Source organism: Dendrobates tinctorius, unplaced genomic scaffold (assembly GCF_039654945.1).
Source record: "Dendrobates tinctorius isolate UK_male_01 unplaced genomic scaffold, ASM3965494v1 ptg000011l, whole genome shotgun sequence".
Taxonomy (NCBI): Eukaryota; Metazoa; Chordata; class Amphibia; order Anura; family Dendrobatidae; genus Dendrobates; species Dendrobates tinctorius.
In genome coordinates, this window is record NW_027361679.1 from 60,415,980 (window position 1) to 60,442,066 (window position 26,087).

At 46.0% G+C, this 26,087-nt stretch overlaps 1 protein-coding gene across 12 annotated transcripts in view; it reads left to right on the forward strand.

Moving 5' to 3' along the window:
• The window catches only part of SEC31A (SEC31 homolog A, COPII coat complex component), a 130,132-nt gene that overhangs the window by 26,615 nt on the left and 77,430 nt on the right, over positions 1 to 26,087 (forward strand). For 11 of the 12 annotated variants that reach the window (XM_073542740.1, XM_073542750.1, XM_073542779.1 and 8 more), the window contains exons 2-8: positions 10,002 to 10,081; positions 14,374 to 14,497; positions 15,194 to 15,392; positions 15,546 to 15,641; positions 23,041 to 23,181; positions 23,268 to 23,410; positions 23,521 to 23,620. In XM_073542740.1, the coding sequence (XP_073398841.1) occupies positions 10,003 to 10,081; positions 14,374 to 14,497; positions 15,194 to 15,392; positions 15,546 to 15,641; positions 23,041 to 23,181; positions 23,268 to 23,410; positions 23,521 to 23,620 (882 nt within the window). In that variant the 5' untranslated portion in view covers position 10,002. Of the gene's footprint in view, positions 1 to 6,485; positions 6,547 to 10,001; positions 10,082 to 14,373; positions 14,498 to 15,193; positions 15,393 to 15,545; positions 15,642 to 23,040; positions 23,182 to 23,267; positions 23,411 to 23,520; positions 23,621 to 26,087 lie in introns of all 12 variants that reach the window. The other variant, XM_073542743.1, reaches the window with a different exon arrangement.

The window sequence follows — 26,087 nt, forward strand, 5'->3', positions numbered from 1 at the left end:
GCCCGCTCGTCTCAGTCTTCTTCCGGCACAGGCGGCGTGACGTCATTAGGCCGAGCAGGCGGCGTGATGACAATCACGTCGTCTGTGTGGTCTCTGCTGCATATTGAGGGCTTCACAACGCCTTTCCTCGGCGCCTCGTCCCGCCCGCGGGTTTGCACTCTGCAGTCTAGTTCTTTAGTGGGCGTGTCAGGGGGGTGGCAGTGTTTGTGAGCTGCAGCGCTGATTGATTCATCACGGCTGCAGTGCTGATTGGTTCACCACGGCAGTGAGGGCGGTGCAATCAGTGCGGTTAATGTCAGCCTAGCCAGGGGCCGGATAAAAGTCCTTCGCGGGCCACATGTGGCCCGCGGGCCGTAGTTTGAGGACCCCTGCACTAGGCCCCTGCCACCTTTTCACTTTCTCTCTGCACAGTTATGTGATTGTGTAGGGAAACAGTGAGAACATGGCAGTGGCACGGGACGGCTGCAGTTTTCGGCTACAGAGTGCGCCATCACTGACTGTCGGCTCAGGAGGGCATCAGTACAGAGCCGGCTGTCAGTCAGTGATGATGCACGGTAGTAGCCGCCGCGCAATACGCACTGAGCTGTGACTGAAGCTGCGCCGGCCGCACCCCTATAATTGAAAGCCTGAGACTGCTGGGAGGAATAAAGTTAATTTTCTCCCCGCAGCTGAATGGCTTCAGAACACTGTTTAAGGCTATGTGCACACGGTGTGTATTCTGCTTAGGAATTTTCTGCGCAGAATTCACTAAATCTGCAGCATTTTTCCTGAGGATTTAGTGCATTTTTTGTGCGGTTTTAATGCATGTTTTGTGCGGTTTTCCACCTGCGGGTTTCTAGAATGGAGCAGGTGGAAAACTGCAGCAAAAGCGCACAAAAGAAGTGACATGCTGCTTTTTTCATTCCGCACCAAATCTGCACGGAAAAAAAGCAGCATGTGCACTGTGGGTTTTGTTTTACATAGAAAAGAATGGTACTGTACATCACATGCAGTTCTGCTGCAAATCCGCAGGGCCAAATCCGCTGCAGATCCGCACCGTGAGCACATACCCTAATGGTGTTTTTTTACAGGTTGCCTTTTAACAGCATGTAAATTATGAGTTTTATTCATTTCTCATGGGCTGTACAATGATTTAACCATCTGTGTGCCAGGAGAACCACTTTAAGTAAAGAATACAAAATCTTAACTAACTTTAACCATGGTATTTGAAGTATGGCTACAGCGGTGTTGCCTTAAAGTAGCCTTCCCAGCAAATTGTTATCCTCTAAATATATTGGAGTCATCATATTATATAGCCACTGTCACCTCCAACTCCACTCATCTCTGCTGAGGACTTTGCCACCTACTTCAAAAACAAGATTGACCAAACAAGGCAAACCTTTACAGTTCCACCACCCCAACCACTCCACATGCCAGACCTCTGCCCTTCCCTAATAATCTCCCTCTCCAACATCACTGAAGGAGAGCTTACTCATCTCCTTTCCAAATCACGCCTCACCACCTGTGCACTTGATCCCATCCCTTCACACCTGCTCCCCAACCTCACTAACATGATCATTCCAGCCCTAACCCATCTCTTCAACCTATCCCTAACTTCTGGTACCTTCCCCTCTGCCTTCAAACATGTCACCATAACACCCATCCTCAAAAAATCAAACCTTGACCCAACTGCTATGGCCAGCTATCGCCCCATATCACTGTTCCCGTTTGCTTCCAAACTCCTTGAACAGCATGTCCATGCTCAACTTTCCTCCCACCTCTCATCTAACTCCCTCCTTGACATCCTGCAATCTGGCTTCCGTCCCCACCACTCCACTAAAACTGCCATGACCAAAATTACTAATGACTTACAGCCAAAGCTAACAGACACTTCTCCATCCTCCTCCTTCTTGACCTGTCCTCTGCCTTTGACACAGTTGACCACTGCCTACTGCTACAGATTCTTTCTTCCCTTGGCATCAAAGACCTTGCCCTGTGGATTTCCTCATACCTTTCTGACCGCACATTCAGCGTTTCCCACTCCCACACTACCTCCTCATCCCGCCCCCTCTCTGTTGGAGTCCCCCAAGGCTCTGTCCTGGGACCCCTACTTTTTTCCATCTATACTCTTGGCCTAGGACAACTCATAAAATCCCATGGCTTTCAGTACCACCTGTATGTAGATGACACTCAGATCTACCTCTCTGGCTCAGATGTCACCTCTCTGCTGTCCAGAATCCCGGAATGTCTATCAGCCATATCCTCCTTTTTCACCTCTCGCTTCCTAAAACTCAACGTAGACAAAACTGAACTCATTATCTTTCCTCCATCTCACGTATCTTCCCTACCCGATCTATCTATTATGGTAAAGGGCATCACGCTCTCTCTCGCACCTGAAATCCGCTGCCTCGGAGTAACTCTCCACTCTGCCATGTCCTTCAAACCACACGTCCAATATCTTGCCACCTCCTGTCGCCTCCAATTCAAAAATATTTCCAGAATCCGTCCCTTCCTCAGTCCTCAATCTACTAAAACTCTTGTACATGCCCTCATCATCTCCCGCCTTGACTACTGCAACACTCTCCTCTGTGGCCTCCCTGCTAACTCTCTTGCACCACTCCAGTCTGTCCTCAATTCTGCTGCCCGACTAATCCACCTCTCTCCTCGCTACTCCCCTGTCATGAGCTCATTTTCTGCTCCACCAGTTGAGAGTTACCCTTCCGTTCTCCTTCTGGTGGTGACGGGAGGTAGTGAGGTTGGTTTAAGTGGTAGTGATCTGCCATCTGGTGAGGAAGATAATGATTGGATCTCTGGAGTGTCAGACTGGATATAAGACAGCCGACGCCCTATCCTAGTGCTGGTGATTCAGTCTGTTTCTCTGGTCTAGGACTCAGCTCTGTTCCATATATGATAAAATGAAAACCTGGCACTCAACTTAATGCTTGGTGAGGCAGTTTATTGTAGTACCAGAAAATGTTTCGGTCGATATAGACCTTCATCAGTTACGTGCTAGTATGTTTGAAAGTAGCTTGAAGGAGGGCGCTTTTTATGTTATTCACTGATAACGCCAGTAAACAAATGGTCAGAATGCTGCTGTAATGCAGGATAATCTTAATAGTTGAAAATATCAGCGTAGCCTGGTCCTGGACGTGGGTAAACACCACATACATACTAGCACGTAACTGATGAAGGTCTATATCGACCGAAACGTTTTCTGGTACTACAATAAACTGCCTTACCAAGCATTAAGTTGAGTGCCAGGTCTTCATTTTATCATATATGGTTTGGGAACCTAACTTGGCACCACTACAGTAGTGCACACAGTGTTTTCTACTAATCAGCTCTGTTCCAGTCTCCCCAAGATAAGTTTGTCTTTTGCTAATGTTCACACTTGCTCTGGTTGGTCTTTTCAGTTTTTTGTGTGGTCAGCCAGCCCGGCTGGGCTGTGCTGAATTTCCACTCTTATTTGCCAATTTGCCTTTTTTCTGTCCCTTATTAGATTGGCCTCTTTTTGCTCTGTCTCAGAATGTTTCAGAGTGCTGATATAGTGGGAGAAGTCTAGTGACTTCAGGGATAATTTTGCTATCAGTTGTGTTGGACATTTTGTAGGGTTTTTTGGCAGACTGCAGACAGTGTCTTTCCTTTCCTGTTCTTTCTAGTTAGCTTGACCCCATCTTTTGCTCAGCCTATTTTCCTGCCTTTGTTTGTGTTTTCATCTTTTTTCACCGTCAATACATGTGGGGGGCTGTCTCTCCTTTGGGGTCTGCTCTGGGGCAGTTAGTTTTCCTCTTTTCCTGCTTTAGGCTTATTTAGTTCTCCGGTTGTGACGAGGCGTCTAGGACCACCGTAGGAACGATCCACGACTGCTGCTAGTTGCGTGTTAGGATCAAGGGTCTGCAGTCTGCATAGTTACCAACCTCTTTGGTTTTCTGAGACTTAGCTTGTATTGTTTTTTGATTTCCTCCTCGGCTATCCGTTCATAACACTCCCCCCTCTGCAAATCCCTCCATTGGCTCCCAATTCCCCAACGAATCCAGTTTAAACTACTAACACTGACCTACAAAGCCATCCACAACCTTTCCCCTCCCTTTATCTCTGAACTAATCTCCCAATATCTTCCCTCACGTAATCTTCGATCCTCCCAAGACCTCCTTCTCTCCCTCACACTTATTCGTTCCTCACACAACCGCCTCCAAGATTTCTCCCGAATATCCCCTATCCTCTGGAATGCCATGTCTCAACACGTCCGATTATCCACCACCCTCGGATCCTTCAAACGGAACCTGAAAACCCATCTTTTCAGGAAAGCTTACAGCCTGCAGTGACCATTCTGCCGCCTCACCATCGCCTGAGCTGCCGCCTCATCACCACCAGAGCTGCTGCCCCCCCGACCTTCTGTCTCTTCCCCACTATCCAGTAAAATGTAAGTCCGCAAGGACAGGGTCCTTTCCCCTCTGTACCAGTCTGTCATTGTAAATTTGTTTACTGTTAACGATATCTATAACTTTGTATGTAACCCCCTTCTCATGTACAGCACCATGGATATAAATAAATAATAATATAGCACTGTGTACTTACAATTGCTCACTTTCCCTTCTACCCTGCTAATTCTCTAAAAAACCATAGTACCCCCCACCCAAAAAAAAAAACAAAAAAACACGTGTTTGAATACCTTAGATATTCAGAAGAGAATTATGAGAAGCCCCAGGATTTGAACCCATCAGGAACATGTTGACTTGTATTAAAATCATTCCACCCAAAGTTGTAGCGATTGTCAGTTGTGCACGAGTTACAGGATGGAAAGCATGTAGGCTGCCACAGTTGGCTACTGGCTATGGTTGTAGAGAGCCCTCCTCTGCAGTGTCGTTTGAACTTGGTGTGATAATTCACAGTACAGGAGGAACTGGCACACAGAAATATTACTATTTATTTATATGGCACCATTGATTCTATGGTGCTGTACATGAGAAGGGGTTACATACAAAATACAAATATCACTTACAGTAAACAAAACTAACAATGACAAACTGATACAGAGGGAAGAGCACCCTGACCTTGCGGGCTTACATTCTACAGGATTATGGGGAAGGAGACAGTAGGGCGGACGTGGCAGTAGCTCCAATGGTGTTGAGTTGGCCGCACTGTCATTGCAGGTTGTAAGCTTTTTGGAAGAGATGGGTTTTCAGGTTCCATCTGAAGGATCCAGATGTGGTGGATAACCGGACTTGTTGGCGCACAGAATTCCAGAGGATGGGGGATACTCGGGAGAAATCTTGGAGGCGATTGGGTGAGGAGCGAATTAGCGTGGAGAAGAGGAGATCTTGGGAGGAATGGAGATTACATGAGGGAAGATATTGAGAGATTAGTTCGGAAATATACGGAGGAGAAAGGTTATTGATGGCTTTGTAGGTCAATGTTAGTAGTTTATACTGGATACACTGGGAAATCAGGAGCCAGTGAAGGGATTTGCAAAGAGGGGAAGCAGGAGTGTAGTGAGGAGAGAGATTAATTAGTTGGGCAGCAGAGTTAAGGACGGACTGGAGGGGTGCGAGAGTGTTAGAAGATCGGCCACAGAGGAGGATGTTGCAGTAGTCGAGGCGGGAGATGATTAGGCATGCACATGCATTTTGGTAGAGTGAGGGTTGAGAAAAATTCACAGGAGTTGCACCAACATCCACTTCATGATCTAAATATCAAATTTGGTGGTCAGCTATGGCCACATGGGCTGTGGACTTTATATTCATTTTATGAAAATGTGAGCTCAGCCATGTACATTACCAACCTTCAGCCATTCTCTAACTGGTGGCGAATGGGAGTGTTGTTTCTGTCCACAAGCGAAACAGTCTAGGGCCACTATCCAGCTCATGGAGCTGTACGGTTCTGTCCTGCGAGAAAGCACATCTGGCTGCCGATGTGTCACACCACATAGATCTGCTATTGGTCAGGGCTGTGGAGTCGGTAAGCCAAACCTCCAACTCCAACACCTCAATTTACATGACTCTGACTCCACCAAAATGGGCTCCGACTCCACAGCCCTTCTATTGGTGACCTAATCTAAGGTTAAACCATCAGTGTTAATGTACTGGACATCCCTTTTAATAAAGCCAACTTTTACAAGGTAAAGACCCAGCACAACCTATGAATATCACTACTAAACCATGAATGTTCGGCATTTCTGCATCTCTTGGCAGGTAAAACGCAACTTCAAAAATGCGCGTTCTTGATTGATTTGAATGCAGTCAATGGTGAAAATATCTGTCAAAAACGCACAGAGAATTGGCAAAAATACTCAATGAGTACATGACACTTCAGGTTTTGCTAGCAAATCTGCATGGCAAAAAAACGCAACAAATCTGCAACGTGTGCACAAGCCCTTACGGTTCCAACAAAGTGGATGGCATTATAGGAATCTAATGCACACTTTGCTTTCATGTTACTCAGTGTAATCTGAGCTGTGGTGTGTTTTTTTTTTTTTTAAATCCGCAATTTGTCAATTTTTCTTGCAGGTACACTGAGTTTTATGTGCCGATTTTCCCCATAGACTTGCATTGGATGCAAAAAGTGCAGGTAAAAAAAAAAATCTGGGGTTTTTTTTTTAGTGCATATCTGCTGCAGAAACAATAAAAATGCATGCAATTCGCACATAAAACAGCACACAAAAATAAAAATGTATACTGTGGTTTTTACTATTTCTACAACCATTGACATTTTTTCATGTTAGAATTTACAAGGGTCTAAATCTAGTGTGATTTGCTGGAAGTAAACCCCTTGTGCCCCACAACTAAAGCCCCCGTCACAGTCAGCGATCTCGCAAGTTTTGTGACGCAACAGTGATCTCATCAGCGAGATCGCTGTGTGTGACACTTATCGCTGATCGTCCTCAAATGGACATTTTTTTGATCACTAGTTTCCCGCTGACCAGCACGCATCGCTGCGTGTGACAGGCGGGAGACCAGCGAGCTGGAGCTGGTAACCAAGGTACACATCTGGTTTCTAAGCGCTGCACGGCGCTTAGAAACCTGATGTGTACCTTAGAAATCCGATGTGTACCTTGGTTACCAGCTTCCTGCACCAGCTCGCTGGTTTCTAACATACAAAGCGGGCAACTAAGCGACGTGCGTCGCTTGTTACCCGTGTGTCACTTGTGCTGATCGCTGGTGAAGCTGCCTGTTTGGCAGCTCACCAGCGATCCTGACAAGGTCATATCGTTGTTGGGATCGCTGGTACGTCGCTATGTGTGACGGGGCCCTGAAGCCCCCGTCACACATAGCTGCTGAGTCACAAGTTTTGTGACGCAACAGCGATCTCACCAGCGAGATCGCTGTGTTTGACACCAGCGACCGACCCTCCTGCTGGTTATTGCTGATCGTCATGGAATAGCCAGGACATTTTTTTTGATCGCAGGTCTCCCACTGGCCAGCACGCATCGCTGTGTGTGACAGGCCGGAGACCAGTGATCAGCGCGCTGGTAACTAAGGTAAACGCAGGGTTTCTAAGCACCGGGCAGTGCTTAGAAACCCGATGTGTACCTTAGTTACCAGCGCGCTGATGCAGGGAGCTGGTAACCAAGGTACACATCGGGTTTCTAAGTGGCACATGCCCCTTAGAAACCCGATGTTTACCTTAGTTACCAGCTCCCTGCATCAGCGCGCTGGTAACTAAAGTACACAGTGACGCCGCGCACTCGGCGTCGCCGGTGCTGATCGCTGGTGAAGCCAACTGTTTCACAGCTCACCAGCGATCCTGACACGTTCATATTGTTCTCGGGATTGCTGCTGAGTCGCTATGTGTGACGGGGCCCTAAGTCTCAAACCTATGGGTTTCAGGAGGATAGGCAGTAGAATTGGTTCTGACATCTATAGTAGGCAAGATAAGATAAAGAGGAGCAGCATCCAGTGCGGGGTTTCCTGTAAGAAGATACTGACCTGATGAGGCCATATAGCTTTATCCAGAAGGTCAATAAGCAGACCTCTGGTGTATGAGGGATGGGGGCCATAGAAATGTCTGGTAGGCCTACCAGCATCTCTTCCATACGCCAAAAATAAACATTAAGCGCCATACAGTGGGTACAGAAAGTATTCAGATCCCTTTAAATTTTTCACTCTTTGTTTCGTTGCAGCCATTTGGTAAATTCAAAAAAGTTTCTCATTAATGTACACTCTGCACCCCCCAAAAAACAGAAATGTAGAACTTTTTGGAAACTTATTAAAAAAAGAAAAACTGAAATGTCCCATGGTTATAAGTATTCAGTATTTGCTCAGTAATGAGTAGAAGCACCCTTTTGAGCTAGTACAGCCATGAGTCGTCTTAGGAATGATGCAACAAGTTTTTCACACCTGGATTTGGGGATCCTCTGCCACTCTTCCTTGCAGATCCTCTTCAGTTCCATCAGGTTGGATGGTGAACGTTGGTGGACAGCCATTTTCAGGTCTTTCCAGAGATGCTCAATTGGATTTAGGTCAGGGTCTGACTGGGCCAGTCAAGAATGGTCACAGAGTTGTTCTGAAGCCACTCCTTTGTGACTCACGTCACACATCCTGATATTTCTGGTAGTGGAAAAACCAGTATCAGTGCTATCCATGTCCGTGGCATTCGTGTGCTGTCCGTGTGCACCATCTTTATGACTTGTACTGGAATAGAATGCAAAATAGAAATGACAGATGTTTAGGTGTTAAATGTGCAAAGATAGAGACAGACAGAAAGATATCTGTGAGGTATATAATTAGGGCCTTGTGTAGTTTACAGTACATGTACTGTATTTAGCTAATAAATCAATGAAAAATATTACATGGAGTGCCCCCTATTTGTGATAACCAGCAAAGGTAAAGCAGACAGCTGGGGGCTTATGTTATCAGGCTGGGAAGGTCCATGGTAATTGGGCACTTCCCAGCCTAAAAATACCAGCCTTCAGCCGCCTCAGAATTGGTGCATCCATTACGTGTGCCGATTCTGGCACTTTGCCTCGGCTCTTCCCAATTGCCCTGGTGCGGTGGCAATTGGGGTAATGGTAGTTGTGATTGATAACAGCTGTGATTTGTCAAAAATCGCAACTGCCATCAAGCTGGGGTGGGTTAGTAATGGAGAGGTGTCTATTAGACACCCCCATTACTAACCCGGTAATAAAAACACCCACACAAAAAAACACTTTATTTGCCTAAAGACTACCCCACACTATCCCCGGTTCTCAGATCTGTTGTCCATAAACTTCAGTGTTGAAAAAAACGGACCCAGCTGAACTCAACTTTTTTGCCTGTTTATAAAAATAAAAAAAACTATCTGCTCAACTTTTTTTTGCCAACGAATTGCTGCTGGATCCGTTCTTACGGATGATTACTGGACATGTGAACATGGACCAATACATGGTTGTTGTAAATCCACTCACCAACCCTATGCTGTGACTGGTAGGGGGCAGTACCAGCATGGTAGCCTCCCATTTTGAAGTCCATATGTCCTAAAAATGAATAGGTGCATCACTTGCTGATATTTTAGGTTGACCTGCCCCTGTGTACTATAACTTGAAGGATGCCGATCTATAATTGAACGTAGCTTGTGAATCCTCTTGGTTATGGGCAGCACGGTGGCTCAGCCACAAGCAGGACCTGGATTCAAATCTTAGAAAGGAAACCATTGCATGGAGACTGTATGCTCTGCCCGCGGCTTTCTGCTTCCTCTGAGTACTCCTGTGGCCTCCTACACTCCAAGGACATGTAGTACCGATAGGGAATTTAGATGGTGAGCCCCAATGGGGAGAGTGATGGGGAATAAGACCTCATCCAGATAATGGATAAATTCAGGATTATTGAATGTTATGTTCTTGTATCATACTGTCACGTCTTATATACCCGCTTCCGAGTTGGGTGGGGATTTGTGCGTTCTAGTTAAATTAGTGACTACAATTGGTAGAGGGCGATTGAACTTGATGGACCTATAATAGGTCTTTTTTTCAGCCCATGTAACTGTCTACCGCCACTTGTCTGGCTTAGTAATGCTCCAACCTTTTGTAACTTATTTTTTTAATGTAGAATGAAGTTAAAAGAAATTGACCGTACCGCCATGCAGGCCTGGAGCCCCTCCGAGCAACACCCCATCTACCTAGCGACAGGTGAGTGCTTTTACGGCTACATGCTGGCTGGTGTACGTGTGCGTCACCATCAATCTAAGATACTTGTATTGTTGCACAGAGATACTGTATGTAGGTGTCCCATCTTCTCGTGCGTTTAGGGCGTATTTCTTCTTCTTCATAGCTCCTATAGTAACTAATAGGATCTGTAGAAAGATCCCTACGTTTATGAATTTGGTAAAATGCTTCAAAACAGAGAAAAATGATTTTCTTTCCAAATGCAATTGATTTACTGTACATTCCCCCTCTTTTTGGGCAAGAAATAAGGACTTATATATGGATTTTGAATAATGAGACTAGGCCAACTTGGCTCAGTGGTTAGTACTGTAACTTTGCAGCCTTGGGGTCAAATCCCACCAAGGACAACATCTGCAAGGAGTCTATGTTCTCCCCGTGTTTGCGTGGGTTTCCTCAGTGTTCTCCATTTTCCTCCCACACCCCAAAGACATACTGATAGAAAAATTAGATTGTGAGCCCCAATGGAGAGAGTGATGATGTCTGTAAAGCGCTGTGAAGTTTGATGGCGCTATATACCGTATTTTACGGATTATAAGACGCACTTTTTACCCCCAAATTTGAGGGGGAAATGGGGGGAGTCTTATACGTATATACCTTACCGGTACCGTTGCTCCAGGCTGGGGATGAGGAGGTTTCCGGCGGTGCTGCTGGGGTCTCTGGCGCTGATCTCAGCAGATGATATCTCATCACTGAAATCTCATTATCCGAGATCTTGATGCCGAGACCTCAATCTCTGCAGGCGCCGCCCCCAGGCGGCCATTTTCCCGAAGTCCACTGCACAGGAAACCACGGATCTGCGGGGCCCTGGCTTTTCACAAAATATCGGTAGAGCCCCCCGCAATGCCAGACACCCCCGCAGCACCGGACACCTCTAGCGGCGCACTGCACATCGGACCCCCCCTCATCCCAGCCTGCAGCATCACCCCACTCCTGCCTCCACCAGCAGCGACCATGGAACCCCACTTCACCGCAGCCACCACCCCCGGTAAGCAATAAGACGCGTGGATTATAAGAAACACCATAATTTAATTTTTTTTAAAAATCCTATTTTTCTCCTTAAAATTTGGGGTGCGTCTTATAATCCTAAAAATTCGGTAAGTAAGTATAATAATATAGCAGGGACTTTTTAAAGTACGGTACTTTTTGTGACAAAACATGTCTCTGTTTTGGCATGATTACAAAAGAATAGTCTTACTTCTTAATGGCAGTTGATGCTTATGAAATTCTATGGAGGAGGCAGATACAGACACTTTGCTACATGTTCTCAATAGTTACAGTAATCCATAGAACTTTATGAGCACTAACTGCCATCTCCTATCTCAGTAATGTTATAATCTATATTCATTAAGGAAGATTTTACCCGAGAATTGGACATTTTGACAAAGATCAGTCCTGGTGGAGAAAGAAGCAGGTTTCTCAGACTCTTATGAGACAAAATATTGCTCAATGGAGAAAATATTAAAACAACTGTTACTCTTTAAATCAACGCTTTTCAAAAGTCTCCTACTGTGGCTTTCCCTGACTGACTGGGTCCATGTCTCTCAATTTTCCCTTTTTTTGCCTCCTGTACCCAGTGTTGCATTGATATAAGTACAGGATGAATATCTCTTAGCTAGAGTGCTGCAGCCATAGGAGGGATCGAGCTGTAATGTGTATACGTCTATGAAAACTCCCTCCCCAGCCGAGTCCCCAGTAACTTAGAGGGCACCTCGCTGGGGAGTGCAGCCTCACATATTGAGAAGCAATGTTTAATGCTTGTCTTCAAAAGTTGTCTGCATGTTTGGTGCTGAACCCCAGAGGCTAAAACGCCCTATGTGTATAAGTTTCTAAAAGGGGTTTTCCATGAAATGCACAGTTTAGGTGATAAATGTATGACTACTGGGGTGTCTGACCGATGGGACACCTGCTGCATCTTCCACTTCTATGGAACGGACACAGCCATTCCATCCGTTCTGTAGAGCTGGATAGAGCGGTGGTCAAGCTCACTCATCCATGCTCACAAGGGACTTTGGGAACTCTCCTCTTCCTCCTTGGTGATCAGATGTGGGATCCTCCCCAGTGATGATACAATTTTCACCTTTCCACAGGATAGGTAAAGTATTTAGCAGTAATTTCCAATGTAACATCCACAGCATAGTCATTTTAAATGTACGCTGCAGATTCTGGCCTGAAATTCCACTGCCATCTGGTCCCTTTGGAGCATATCCTCAAAGGAGTTGGCCGCTCCTTTTTTTTGGTGGGGTGAGCTTTTCTTAATATTGGCCATCTACAACTGATGAGCAGGGGGGCAACACCCGGCACCCCCATTGATCAGCTGTTTCCAGCAGCAGTGGAAGTCCGATGCTACCAGAACATACCAGCACTATCAAAACCATATTGGCCACGGCCGGGTACTGCAGATCATTTGAATATGGTTGGATCTGTAGCACGGGGGCCACTGTCACTAGAGAAATGATGGAGCTGCTGGTTTCTGGCAGCATCCAAGAATGTCCAGAAACAGCTGATAGGCATGGGTGCCCAGTGTCTCACCCCAAGTGATCAGATATGGATATTCTATCCTAAGAATAGGTTACCAACAAAGAACTAGTGGCCATAGCCTTTATTCATGGTTTGGGCTGTAACATGGGATAGTTTTTACTTTTGCTTCCTTGTGGGTTGAGCATTTAGATGTTTCTCTTCTGGTTCTTACTGGAGCCATAGATTCAGTGCCAGGCTGGGCGAGTGATCGGTTAACTGTTTATCTGGGATAGATTTCTCTGATTTTCCCGGCTTACTTGGAGCTCAGTATTACAGCTACCTGATAGGGTGTAATTAGGATATTCGTATCGCTCCTCTTACAGATGCAACAACCAGACTTACCGCGGTTCATCAGAACCACAGCTAGAACTTCCTAGAAGACCTCTGGTGCAGCGTCCGTAATAAAGTTCTCATGTTTCACCTGCTAAACGGTGGCCTTGGAAGAAGCGGTTTTATGATGGCAGACGTGGATGAATTAGGAAAATGTGACTCCGCCTACCTTATGAGCAACTAGAATTGTCTTTCAGGTCTTTCAGGCAATGGGCCGTGGGATATGTGCCCTCCTGTCACATCTGACTCTTTAGGTGCTCCCCTAGGAAGACCCCAACAATCCTGCTGTCATTGGTGGTCCTGTGTTGAATACTGTCTATGGGCTTATGTAGACTATATATTGATTTACATTATTGTTCCATTAGGAGGCCACTTGTAAATACATCAGGTGTGTAGTTGATGATTTTTTTTTTTTTAAACTTATATTTATTTCATTTAGAATGACTCTGGTAGTAAAGCTCCAAAAAGTCAAAACCTGCTGTATAAAACAAGCATCTGTCTGGGTTTCAATCACATGGTGTCAGCAGTACATTGAAAAGTCTTACATTTATAACAGTGTAACCAAGGCCAGGGCAACACTAAAGCTATATCTATATCCCTAAATATAGACTGATTTTTTTTTTTATTTTTAATTTTTTTTTAAACTAATTTGTCAGTAAGGTCAATTCCCCTCAACCGGATATATGGACATTCAGGTCTTTGAAATATAAATGGGGCAACATGGTGGCCCAGTGGTTAGCACTGTAGCCTTGCAGCGCTGGGGTCCTGGATTCAAATCCCACCAAGGACAACATCTGCAAGTAGTTTGTATGTTCTCCCCGTGTTTGCGAGGGTTTCCTCTGGGTACTCCGGTTTCCTCCAACACCCCAAAGACATACTGATAGGGAATTCAGCTTGTGAGCCCCAAAGGGGACAGTGATAATCAAGTGCTGTGGAATTATAGGCGCTTTATGAATGAGTAAAATACATAAATCCATTGCCACCTTTTATATTATCTATCTGTTGCAGCATTCCAGAGCAATAAGGCATCAATTGTTCTGGGTGTGACTGCTTGTTTTTCACGCCCAGACCACTTACTGTATTATTTGCATACGAATGAAAATGCTAATTACCCGGGAATGCAGCAGCAGATTGAAGACATAAAGGTGTCGATGGCTTGTCATTTCAAACATCTGCATGTCCATATATGCGGTTTGGGGGTTTGATCTTTCCATCAGATTCCCTTTAAGCACAGAATAGATAAAATTGCTGTAGTCTTGTGGTCTGTAGCTGACCCTCACCCCACAGAATGTCTTGGTGTAGACTAGGCGTACAGTTCCCATTTTTGGATATGAGGCGTGATGCCAGCCGCCTTGGACACCTGCTATGTGACTGTAACATGGGTGACACTTCTCTTCCGGTCTTTCTAGGTACCTCTGCCCAGCAGCTTGATGCCACGTTCAGCACTAATGCCTCCTTAGAGATTTTTGAACTGGATTTGGACGATCCATTGTTGGATATGAAGTCTTGTGCTTCCTTCGCCTCCTCCCACCGGTATTCAGTTTACCTTGTTTATGTGTGTCGGGTCACAGCGATATCAGCTACATCTGATGCATCATAGAGCTGCCATTGAGTCGTGCCTATACTTTATTTCTTCCACCATAAACTTTGATCAGCAGTGTAGACCTTTTGTCACATCAGTGTGCCTCCTTGGCATCATGCGCATCGTGCTAGACCAATCCGAAAACGTCATGGCTCGAACGAAGATGCATCTCCATTACACTCATGCAGCCACGAACAAGCAAGAATTACCCAATAAAACCAAAGCGTGCCATTAATTTTTAACATCATACCAAATTCTCGGGCGCAGTTTGGTATAAAAAAATAATCGATCCGCACTTTACTCTCCACTGTCTACCGCTGAGTCTCCGCTGCTGACCTCCAGCATGGATGTCCCTCACAACGCGACAACCAAAATGTGAGCTCATCAACTCTGAGTGGGGTGTTCTGTCTACATGGGCCGAGTCGCTGAGCTCACTGATTGGCTGCCGTATCCTCGACTCTGTTGTCAGCCCTGCAGCCAATTGCAGACCCCCATAGCAGTGACGGAGACTCAGGCGCGTGAGTAAAGCACTCATTTATTTACTGGGATTTTCTGAAAGAGGACATCCCCTTTATATCTGTTACGTTACCTACTAGATATAGAGTCATCCTTATGCTTTTTTATAATCCGTGTTTCTTGCTTTTTAGGTACCATAAGCTTATTTGGGGACCACATAGAATAGATTCGGAAGGCAACGTTTCGGGTGTGCTAATTGCTGGAGGAGAGAATGGAAATGTCATTCTTTATGATCCCGCCAAGATATTGGCTGGGGACAGTAATGTGATGATCTCCCAGCAGGATAAGCACACTGGGCCTGTTAGGGCTTTGGATGTGAACCCATTCCAGGTACGGTCTCATAACTCGAATATTGGTGGGGGTCATTCAGACAATATGCTCTTCCCTGGCCATTCCCTCATCTACACATTAGTATGTCTTATGTGCTGTCATTTGGGCGTCATCTTCAGCAGAGACATAATAATTTTTGCTTTTCTCTTCTAGGCAAATCTTTTCGCATCCGGGGCCAATGAATCTGAGATTTACATTTGGGATTGTAATAATTTAGCTGTCCCCATGACCCCTGGAGCTAAATCTCAGGTAAGATAAAGTGGCTGCTCTTAGTCACCCGTTTAGACTATTTTTTTGTTGGCCACAAGTGCCACTTCATGATACGGACAAGCATGACAGATGATGATGGATGGCAGATATCTGTCGAGAGGTGTCAAGTACAGAACCAGTTCAGAGATTGACCGGACTTGCTCATGCAATGTTATTCTTCTTCTTATACCTTGCACAATGTAGATTCAGCCTAGTGGCAGAAAAACATTGAAGGAACACCTACGGAAACACCATGTGAAGGAACACTGGGGGAAACAAAGCAGAATATGTGTTACACCTTAGTTTCCTCAAAGTGCCCCCTTTTACTTTGATGACAGCTTTACACATACTTGGCATTCTCTCAAGCAGCTTCATCAGGTAACATGTGGAATGGATGTCCAGCAGTCTTGGAGGAGTTCCCAGAGGTGCTGAGCCCTTGTTGGTTGCTTTGCCTTCACTTTGCGGTCCAGCTCATCCCAAACCATCTTAGGTTGGGTGATTATGGAGGCCATGGCGTCTGCCGCAACACTCCATCTCTCTCCTTGGTCACACAGCCCTTACACAGCCTGGAGATGTGTTTTGGATCATTGTCCTTTTGCGATACAAACGATGATCCCACTAAGTGCAAATCTGATGGGATGAAATGTCATAGCAGAATTCTGTATTAGCCATGCTGGATAAGTGTGCTTTGTATTTGGAATAATTATCAAGCAGCCAATCACACATCCCAATACTTGTATTACGGTGGACACCACCAAGGTATTACCATCTGCATCTCATAAAGACAAGGCGGTTGGAATCAAAAATCTCACAATTTGACTCATTAGAACCCAGGACAGGCTTCCACTGATTTAATGTCCAGCCCAATGTTGCATGGCCCAAATAGGTCTTCTCTTCATGTTAGCAGTCTTCATAATTGGCTTCTTTGCAGCAATTCGTTCATATAGATCTGCTTCTTGCGGTCTCCTCTGGGCAGTTGGAGTTGAAATGTGTTTGTGCATCATTTATAAGGTTTGTTATCTGCGATGCTGTCCGTTTGGGATAACTGATGAACTTATCCTCTGCTGCAGAGGTAATGCTTGGTCTTTCTCATGAGAGCCAGTTTCATCATAGTGATTGATGGTTTTCATGACTGCACTTGGGGCTACCTTTAAGGTTCTAGGAATTTTCTAGGTTGACTGACATTCATATCAGTACGATAGACTTCTATACTTAGTTGAGTGGTTCTTGCCATACTCTGGCTAGAACAGTTGTAGAACACAACTCCGCACTATAAGGAGCTGTGTACCACCACTGCCTCTGCAGAACACCCCTGATTATCACTAACAATTTCTGAAGGCCGGCGGATTCCAGAGATGAACTCTTGACAAGGCATACTTGTTCATAGGAAGCCATTCCAGGTGACCACCTGATGAAGCTGCTTCGGAAAATGCTAGGTGTGTAAAAAGCTGCCATGATAGTTAAAGGGTGCTACTTCATATTTCTCTCTCACCCATGACAGCACCACGGAGAGAGGGGATCCGCCCTTCAGGGACAGGAACCTACAGAAAAAGGGCGGTACCTCTCCTCCGCCTTCAGTTGGGTTCCTGTCCCTGACGGAGGGACCCACAGTACGGCATACCTGTGAGGAGTCCGGTCCCGGCCTGTCCGGGTATCGGCAGCGGGGAGGCCCCTGTCGCGGCAGGTGCGGTGCCCGAAGCCGCCACCGCCGGGGCCGATGCGGGCTGCCGAGTGAGCGGGGGGGGGGAGACGCCGGAGTCGCCGCTCCGGAAAGGAGGTCGGGGCTCAGCGGGACCCGGTGGAGCGTGGGCAGCGCCATGGTACGGAGAGTACCAAGATGGCCGCTGCCCCGGAAGTAGACCAACGACTTCCGGGTCCCGGAACCGGGGGCATGCGCAGGAGCGCGCTTCCCGACCAGCGCGTGCAGGGGGAGCGGTGACGTCACGCGGCGCCAAGTTTAAAAAAGGTGAGGTGCAGAAACTCCTGGCTGGAAGCGATCCTAATAATGGAGGATAGCGACCAGCAACAGGAGCAGAGGCAGCAGCTGAAACAGCAGCAGCAGCACCACCAACACCACGACCGACAAAAGGAACGAAACACAGAGTGCCGTTCCAGCAGTCACTCCACGCGGCGTAGCACGTCAGCAGCGAGGAGCAGAACGCCACCAGGAGATCAGCCTATACAGGACCTGACTCCGTCTCCCGAACCGGTACCTGCAGCCGCGCGCCTTTTTTTTGGGGTAAGTGATCTTCGTGAATGTCACCCTTGTAATGCAATCCCTTTGAGGAGGAGGCATCCACGTCTTGGGACAGAGCCCCGAAACTCGATGTGGCAGTCGCTAAAGCCTCAAAGAAATTCGCCCTTCCCTTTGAGGACATGGGCACTCTCAGGGACCCCTAGATAAGAAGGCAGATACCTTTCTAAAGGGGGCTTGGGAGTCTGCAGGCGGTAACCTCAGGCCAGCGATAGCGGCGACATGTACCTCAAGAGCCCTAATGGTATGGGTGGACCAACTTGAGAAACAGCTGAGGGAAGGGATACCTAGAGATAAAATTCTAGATTCTATCCCAGTTATAAGGGGAGCGGCTGCATTCCTAGCAGACTCATCGGCCGATTCAGTCAGACTGTCGTCCAAAACAGCAGCACTTTCAAACGCGGCCCGAAGGACACTATGGCTTAAAAGTTGGCCAGGGGACCTTCAGACCAAAATGAAATTATGCTCCATCCCCTGTGAAGGAAAATTCCTTTTTGGGGAAACGTTAGATGACATCCTCCAGAAAGCAGGGGACAAGAAAAAAGGATTCCCAAATTTAGGGCCAGCGGCATTTAAAAGACCCTTTCGGAATAGGAGGTTTTTTCAGAGAAGACCACCAAGGGAACAAAAGTGGGATGATAAAAGAAGAGATAGAGGCTTCTTCTTTAATAACTCTCCCCAGGACAAAAAGCCCTCCAAGTGACAGTACGCCAAGGGTGGGAGGAAGGTTATCCTTTTTCCTTCCAGCCTGGAGGAGAATTTCAACAAACCCCTGGATAATAAACCTAATCCAGGAGGGCCTAAGGATAAACTTTTTCTCTCTCCCGCCTCAAAAATATGTAACAACGCCGCTGAGATCCAGCATGCGAGAACAGGAAGCCCTAGAAAGCGAGGTTCTAGGCCTAGTAAAAAAAGGAGTCCTCCAGGAGGTCCCCCTGCAGGATATGGGCAGAGGGTTCTACTCCCCTCTTTTTCTAGTGACCAAACCAAACGGCACCTTTCGTACAATTATAAATCTGAGAAAGCTAAACAAATACGTCAAGAACCAGAGCTTCAAAATGGAGTCAATCAAATCTACCACCAAAGTCCTGTTCCCAAACTGCTACATGACGGTGTTGGACCTCAGCGACGCTTATTATCACATCCCTATTCACAAAGACTCCAGGAAGTATCTGAGGTTAGCTGTCTCAATAAAAGGCAAGGTCAAAGAATTTCAGTACAGAGCCCTGCCGTTCGGAATATCGATAGCCCCGCGAGTATTCACCAAAATAGTAGCGGAAATGATGGCTCATATAAGGGAACAAGATATAATAATAGTCCCGTATCTGGACGATTTCCTGGTAGCGGGCAGCTCGGCTCAAGAATGCAGGGAACAGAGAGACAGGGTGATGGACACTCTACAAGACCTGGGCTGGCTTCTAAATCTGAGAAAATCAAGATTGGAGCCCAGCAGGGTACAAGAATTCTTGGGCTAACACTAGACTCAAGCATTCAGGAGTGTCGCCTCCCAAACCACAAAAAGGAGAAGATCGCTCAAATTACAGCAAGAGCAATCCAAAATCCCTCCATGACACTAAGGAAGGCCATGTCACTGTTGGGTTCACTATCTGCCTGCCTACCAGCAGTTCAATGGGCTCAGTTACACACGAGAAATCTCCAGTGGGACGTATTGGCCAACCAGGCAGTAGTAGGGGGACACCTAGAGGGTCGCATTACCCTAAATTCAAGAACTATTCATTCCCTAGCTTGGTGGGGAAACCAGGAGAACCTGTCCAAAGGGATCCCCTGGGCACCAAAGATAACACACGTAGTGACAACAGATGCCAGTCCCACAGGATGGGGAGCGCACATGAACAACGAGGTGACTCAGAGCGAATGGGGAAATCAAGAATTAAGAGCCTCCTCAAATCAAAAGGAGCTTCTAGCAGTAGGCTATGCCCTAACACACTTCCTACCCCTACTCCAGAACCACCATGTCCGTATCCTTTCGGACAATCGGGTCACAGTGGCCTATATAAACCACCAGGGGGGAACCAGGTCCCGAACCCTAATGGACACATCCGCCAAAATCCTCAAACTAGCGGAGGCAAATCTATTATCTCTGACAGCCCTACACATCCGCGGTACAGAGAATCAAAGGGCAGACTTTCTGAGCCGCACCCAATTGCGACAGGGGGAATGGGTACTAAAGCAGTCCATTTTTCGGCAGATTGTAAAAAGGTGGGGGACCCCAGACGTGGATCTGTTCGCCGACTTCAAAAACAAAAAAGTAGACGCCTTCTGCTCCCTAGATCCCAGGGGGAATCCTCTAACTCTGGACGCATTTATGCTCCCATGGACACAGAATCTAACATATGCCTTTCCCCCAATCATGCTCATTCCAGCAGTCCTAAAGAAAGTCAGGCAGGACAGGGCAAGAATGATACTGATAGCCCCCTTCTGGCCCAAAAGAACCTGGTTTTCCTGGCTAAGAATGCTCTCAGTAACCGACCCATGGATCCTACCGGATCTCCCGGACCTGCTATCGCAGGGCCCAGTGCTACATCCTCAGGCACCGAACCTCGATTTAACAGCATGGAATTTGAGAGAGCACTGATGAGGGACAGGGGTTTTTCAGAAAACCTGATAGCTACACTACAAAAGAGTAGGAAACCGGTTACAATGAGAGCTTATGGTAGAATATGGAAAAAATTTCTATCCACCTCTAGGGCAAAGGTTCAGGACGGGGTTCAGATTGATAAGATCCTAGAATTCCTACAAGTGGGCCTAGAACAGGGTCTGGCGGTCAACACATTAAAAGTACAAATAGCGGCATTAGGCGCCCTCTATAACCATGATGTGGCAGGTGACCCCTGGGTAGCACGGTTTATTAAAGCCGCAACCAGATCGAGGCCAATAGCCAGTCAAAGATTACCATCATGGGACCTGAATCTTGTACTTTCAACACTGACAGGCCCTCCGTTTGAACAAATTCACTCGGCACCCCTAAAAATCCTATCTCTTAAAACGGTGCTTCTGGTGGCACTAACATCAGCCCGAAGAGTGAGCGATATTCAAGCCTTGTCAGCGGGGCCTCCTTTCACAAAAATTCTAGAGGATAGGGTTATCTTAAAACCTGACCCAGCCTATTTGCCCAAAGTGTCATCACATTTTCACAGGTCCCAGGAGGTAGTCCTTCCTTCCTTCTGCCCAAATCCAAAAAATAAGGGGGAAGAAAAGTTCCACACTTTAGATGTTAAAAGGTGCCTAGTACAGTACTTAGAGGCCACCAAAAAGTGTAGGAAGGAAGGCTCTCTCTTTGTATGTTTCCAGGGTCCTCGGAAGGGGCTCAAAGCATCCAAGAGTACCCTGGCAAGGTGGATAAGGGATGCGATTGCCCCGGCATATTCATCCAGCGGGAATACCATCCCAGAAGGGCTGAGAGCTCATTCCACAAGGGCAATGGCGACCTCATGGGCTGAAAGATCTGAGGTATCAATAGAACAAATCTGTAAGGCGGCCATCTGGTCATCACCTTCGACCTTTTTTAGGCACTATAGATTAGATCTAGCCTCTACATCTGACCTGACCTTCGGGAGAAGGGTCCTTCAGGTGGTGGTCCCTCCCTAAGCTACCAATCTCTGAAATTCTCTCCGTGGTGCTGTCATGGGTGAGAGAGAATAGCTTAGTTACTCACCGATAACGGTGTTTCTCGGAACCCATGACAGCACCCGCTTATTCCCCTCCCCTTCACGAGTATGGTGAGCACGTGTTATTGTTAGTAGAGTGTTTCCGTTTAGGCACGGTGCTTTGATAAGTAAGCAGTATTATAATATTGTGTATGTATTTCTGTTGTCTAACCTGGAGACCCTCTGATGCTCTGTAACCAACTGAAGGCGGAGGAGAGGTACCGCCCTTTTTCTGTAGGTTCCTGTCCCTGAAGGGCGGATCCCCTCTCTCCGTGGTGCTGTCATGGGTTCCGAGAAACACCGTTATCGGTGAGTAACTAAGCTATTTTGCTGCCTTTAATCTGGATCTGCAATGTGCACATTCCAAAAAGAATAAAGAAAACCATGACATGACTTTGTGTCCAACCTTTTGACCCAGAGCATAGTTGTATATGAAGCCATAATTTCGACACCTTTAGATTAGTAACTCTCCAGACAAACATATTGTATTTGCACAATAAAATGCCATCTGAATAGGACCAAATGGCAGCATTACTTTCCAATCACTGATGTAATATTTCTAATGACTACATTGACTCTGGATTGGATGGTCGACAGAGTGAGATCTTTGTAATTTACAGAATGCAAGTGAAGACCAATGTCGGGGTCGGCCAGTTAAGGACTTGGCGGATGGGTGGTGCGTCTACATCTACCATTGAATACAGGAACCCTCTAATGCAGGGTTCCCCAACTCCAGTTTTCAGGATTTCCCTTGTATTGTACAGGTGATGCAATTATCACCTGGGCAATACTAAGAAAATCCTGAAAACATGACCTGTTGGTGGGCCTTGAGGACTGGAGTTGGGGAACCCTGCTCTAATGGATCAGAGATCCTTTTTTCTTACTCTACACACCAGAATCATTTCATGAGAACTTTTAATTTAGTTTTTTTTTGTAAAGAAATTTGTTACCATGTTTATTTATAGCAGCATAATATAGGGACAGAGACCCTGATTACAGCGATGTGTCTCTTGCCGGGCTTCTTGCTGTAGTTGTGATAAAATTATTGTTTTATCAAAAGGACATTGTTACTGTAGGACTAAGAAACCTGGTGCCAAGTAGTCCTCAATATTCATGAGCTTTGTATAACTCTGCCTCAACCACTGTTTGGCAGCTTTCTGCCTATGCACAGTGGACACATAAAGCTGTCAATCTGTGGTGTGGGTGCGGTTATACAGATCTCAGCTTTCAGAGAACTGGCAGATCTGCATCAGTGAAAACATGGCTTTTATCAAAACTACAGCAAGCAGCCCAGTAAGGGATGCATATTGAAAATCAGGGTCTCTGCCTCTTTATCATGCTTTTCTCAGATGGGTTAGCAAAACCTGGTGTCAAATTCCATTTAACTGAGACTTCTAGTAAACGTTCCCTTTTCTGCTAAATATTTAGCGCTCTTCAATGATGACATGTTTAACCCTTATGATGTGAAATATTTCAGCCTCTAGAAGACATCAGCTGCATTGCATGGAACAGGCAGGTTCAGCACATTCTGGCTTCCACTAGCCCCAGCGGTCGAGCCACAGTTTGGGATCTTCGGAAAAATGAACCCATTCTTAAAGTCAGCGACCACAGCAACAGGGTACAGTGAATGCACAGATCGCTGTAGCATCTCTTTAACCTTGTATATATTTCTGTTTTATTAATTTTCTCCCGATCTCTGTGCAGATGCATTGTTCTGGAATGGCCTGGCATCCCGATGTCGCCACCCAAATGGTCTTGTCTTCAGAGGACGATCGCTTACCTGTGATCCAAATGTGGGATCTTCGATTTGCCTCTTCTCCATTGCGAGTGATGGAGAACCATTCCAGGTACACACCCTGAAAGTGTTGCCTGTCAGCAAGGCGTCATGTTTCTTACATTCCGACCATTATTCCTTTCCTGGGAACATTTTAATCTGGACTATGTTCTTTTACATCAGGGGCATCTTGGCTATCGCTTGGAGTGCGGCAGACCCCGAACTGTTACTGAGCTGTGGGAAGGACTCCAAAATCCTCTGCTCCAATCCAAACACTGGAGAAGTAAGTGCCTAGAGAAATAATTTACAGCATCTGAATATTGTAGTTTTTGTGCTAAATTTATTAGGAAAAGCAATAAATCAATATCAGTATAGCTGTATAATCCTCTATAAAAGTTTAAAGGGAATTTGTCATCAGGTTTTAGCCACCTAATCTGAGAGCAGCATGATGAAGAGACAAAGACCCTGATTCCAGCAATGTATTACTTTTTGGGCTGATTGCTGTATTTCCGATAAAATCTTCTTTACCACTGATTGGTAACTTTCTGTGAATGTATAGAAAGCTGTCAATCAGAGGTGGTTATATAGAACTGCTTGATTAAACAGTGATTTTATCAAAACTGCAGCAAGCAGCCTAATAAGTGATGATTTGCTGGAATCAGGGTCTCTACCCCTACGTCATGCTGCTCTCAATCCCCGATGACAGATTCCTTTTAGTTTAAACTCCTCATTGTCCCTCCTGCTAAGATCTCATTGCTCAAAACAGGTTCCAGCTGTCAATCCGGCTGTGTGCGTGGAGACTGATTACATTTGTACACATAAGACATTTCATTCTATAGTTGGATTAAAAAAGGCTCATCCTAATAGCAGAATTATAGATCTATTGATGTCTCCCACTTCCCTGTCATTCTTGTTCTGCATCTTCATAGCTTGAATATGACCTATCAAGAAGTGTGGAGTGAGAGCTGGAGAAGCAGGGAGATTGAAATGACAGCTCACTTACAAGCTGTGAATGTGCAGGCAACCAGTGCAGAAGATGGGGAGGGGGCATCAAACCTGCACATAGACTGTGATAAGCATTGGTCAGAGGGGTGGCTGGGATAAATGGTAATACATATGCCACATCCTTGATCTCTAATGTAGCATCACAGAAGGGGGAAAGAAAACACAAAACAAGGCCCGGCACACCTGTGATATTAGGGTATTAGGTGGACATTCATACGCTGTGTCCATTATCAAATAAACTTATACTTATAATGAAAAGACAATGTGTGGGCACAATGCAATAAATGAATGCAAAAAATACCATTACATACGTAAAAAAGTAAGATACTTAGTTAGAAAAGCATAAAAGCTATCATACCACGTGATAAGGTGCACCCAATGAAGATAGTCCCTAACTCTACTGACACACAAGTAAGGAAGAGATGCACTCAAGAGCAGCAGCAGCACTGAAGTAGTAAAAACAGAATGTGGATTGAAATAAATGGGTAAATTTTTATCTCCCTGGGGTACCCCTTTAACTCAGTCCCAACCTAGTACGTATGTGCGTCCTGGCTATCATGCGGCCACCGTGACTGAAGGCATGGTGATCGCATGAAGGTGCCTACGGTTTCTGACAGCAGGGAACCTGTGCTTGTCGCCACGGGGGGTTTCGCCGCCCCCAACCCCCCTCGTCCCACAACTAAGACGCTGTGATTGGCTGTTCAATTCTGAGCAGCCAGTCAAAGCAATTTCAATATTTAGGCAAACAGACATACTTGCCTGAAACATTGAGGTCCAGTTATGATCAGTGTTATAGCAGCGCGTATGATAGGCTGGTGCTAGCGAACAGCAGCGCCAGCACTCATTGGAGCAATCGGAAGATGACGTCCGATCACATCATTCAGTGAGCAGAGACGCGGTTTGATCTCACAGTTACCATTTTGCTGCCGGATCTGCTGGGACTTGTGGTTGTCACAGCCTATTTAAGCCTATGCCACCATGTCTTGTGCTGCTGCTGACTGAAGAAAGAAGATAGAAGATGTTCCTGTCCTGTTCCCTGCTTTTTTCAAGTCCACTGTAATACCGCATATACTCATGTATAAGCCGACCGCCCCCCCTAATTTTGCCACAAAAAACTGGGAAAACATATTGACTCGTGTATAAGCCTAGGGTGGAAAACGCAGCAGCTACTGATAAATTTCAAAAATAAAAATAGATACCCATAAAAGTAAAATTAATTGAGACATCAGTAGGTCATATGTTTTTGAATATCCATATTGAATCAGGAGCCCCATATAATGCTCCATACAGTTCATGATGGCCCCATAAGATGCTCCATACAAAATACACCCCATATAATGCTGCATAAAGGTTAATAATGGTCCCATAAGATGCTCCATAGAATAATATGCCCCATATGCTGCTCCATAAAGGTTATGACCCCATAAGATGCTACATAGAATATGCCCCCATAAGATGCTCCATAGATTATGCCCCCATAAGATGCTCCATAGAATAGGCCCCATAAGATGCTCCATACATTATGCCCCCATAAGATGCTCCATAGAATAGGCCCCCATAAGATGCTGCATAGAATATGCCCCCATAAGATGCTGCATAGAATATGCCCCCATAAGATGCTCCATAGAATAGGCCCCCATAAGATGCTCCATAGAATACCCCCATAAGATGCTCCATAGAATACCCCCATAAGATGCTCCATAGAATATGTCCCCATAAGATGCTCCATAGAATACCCCCATAAG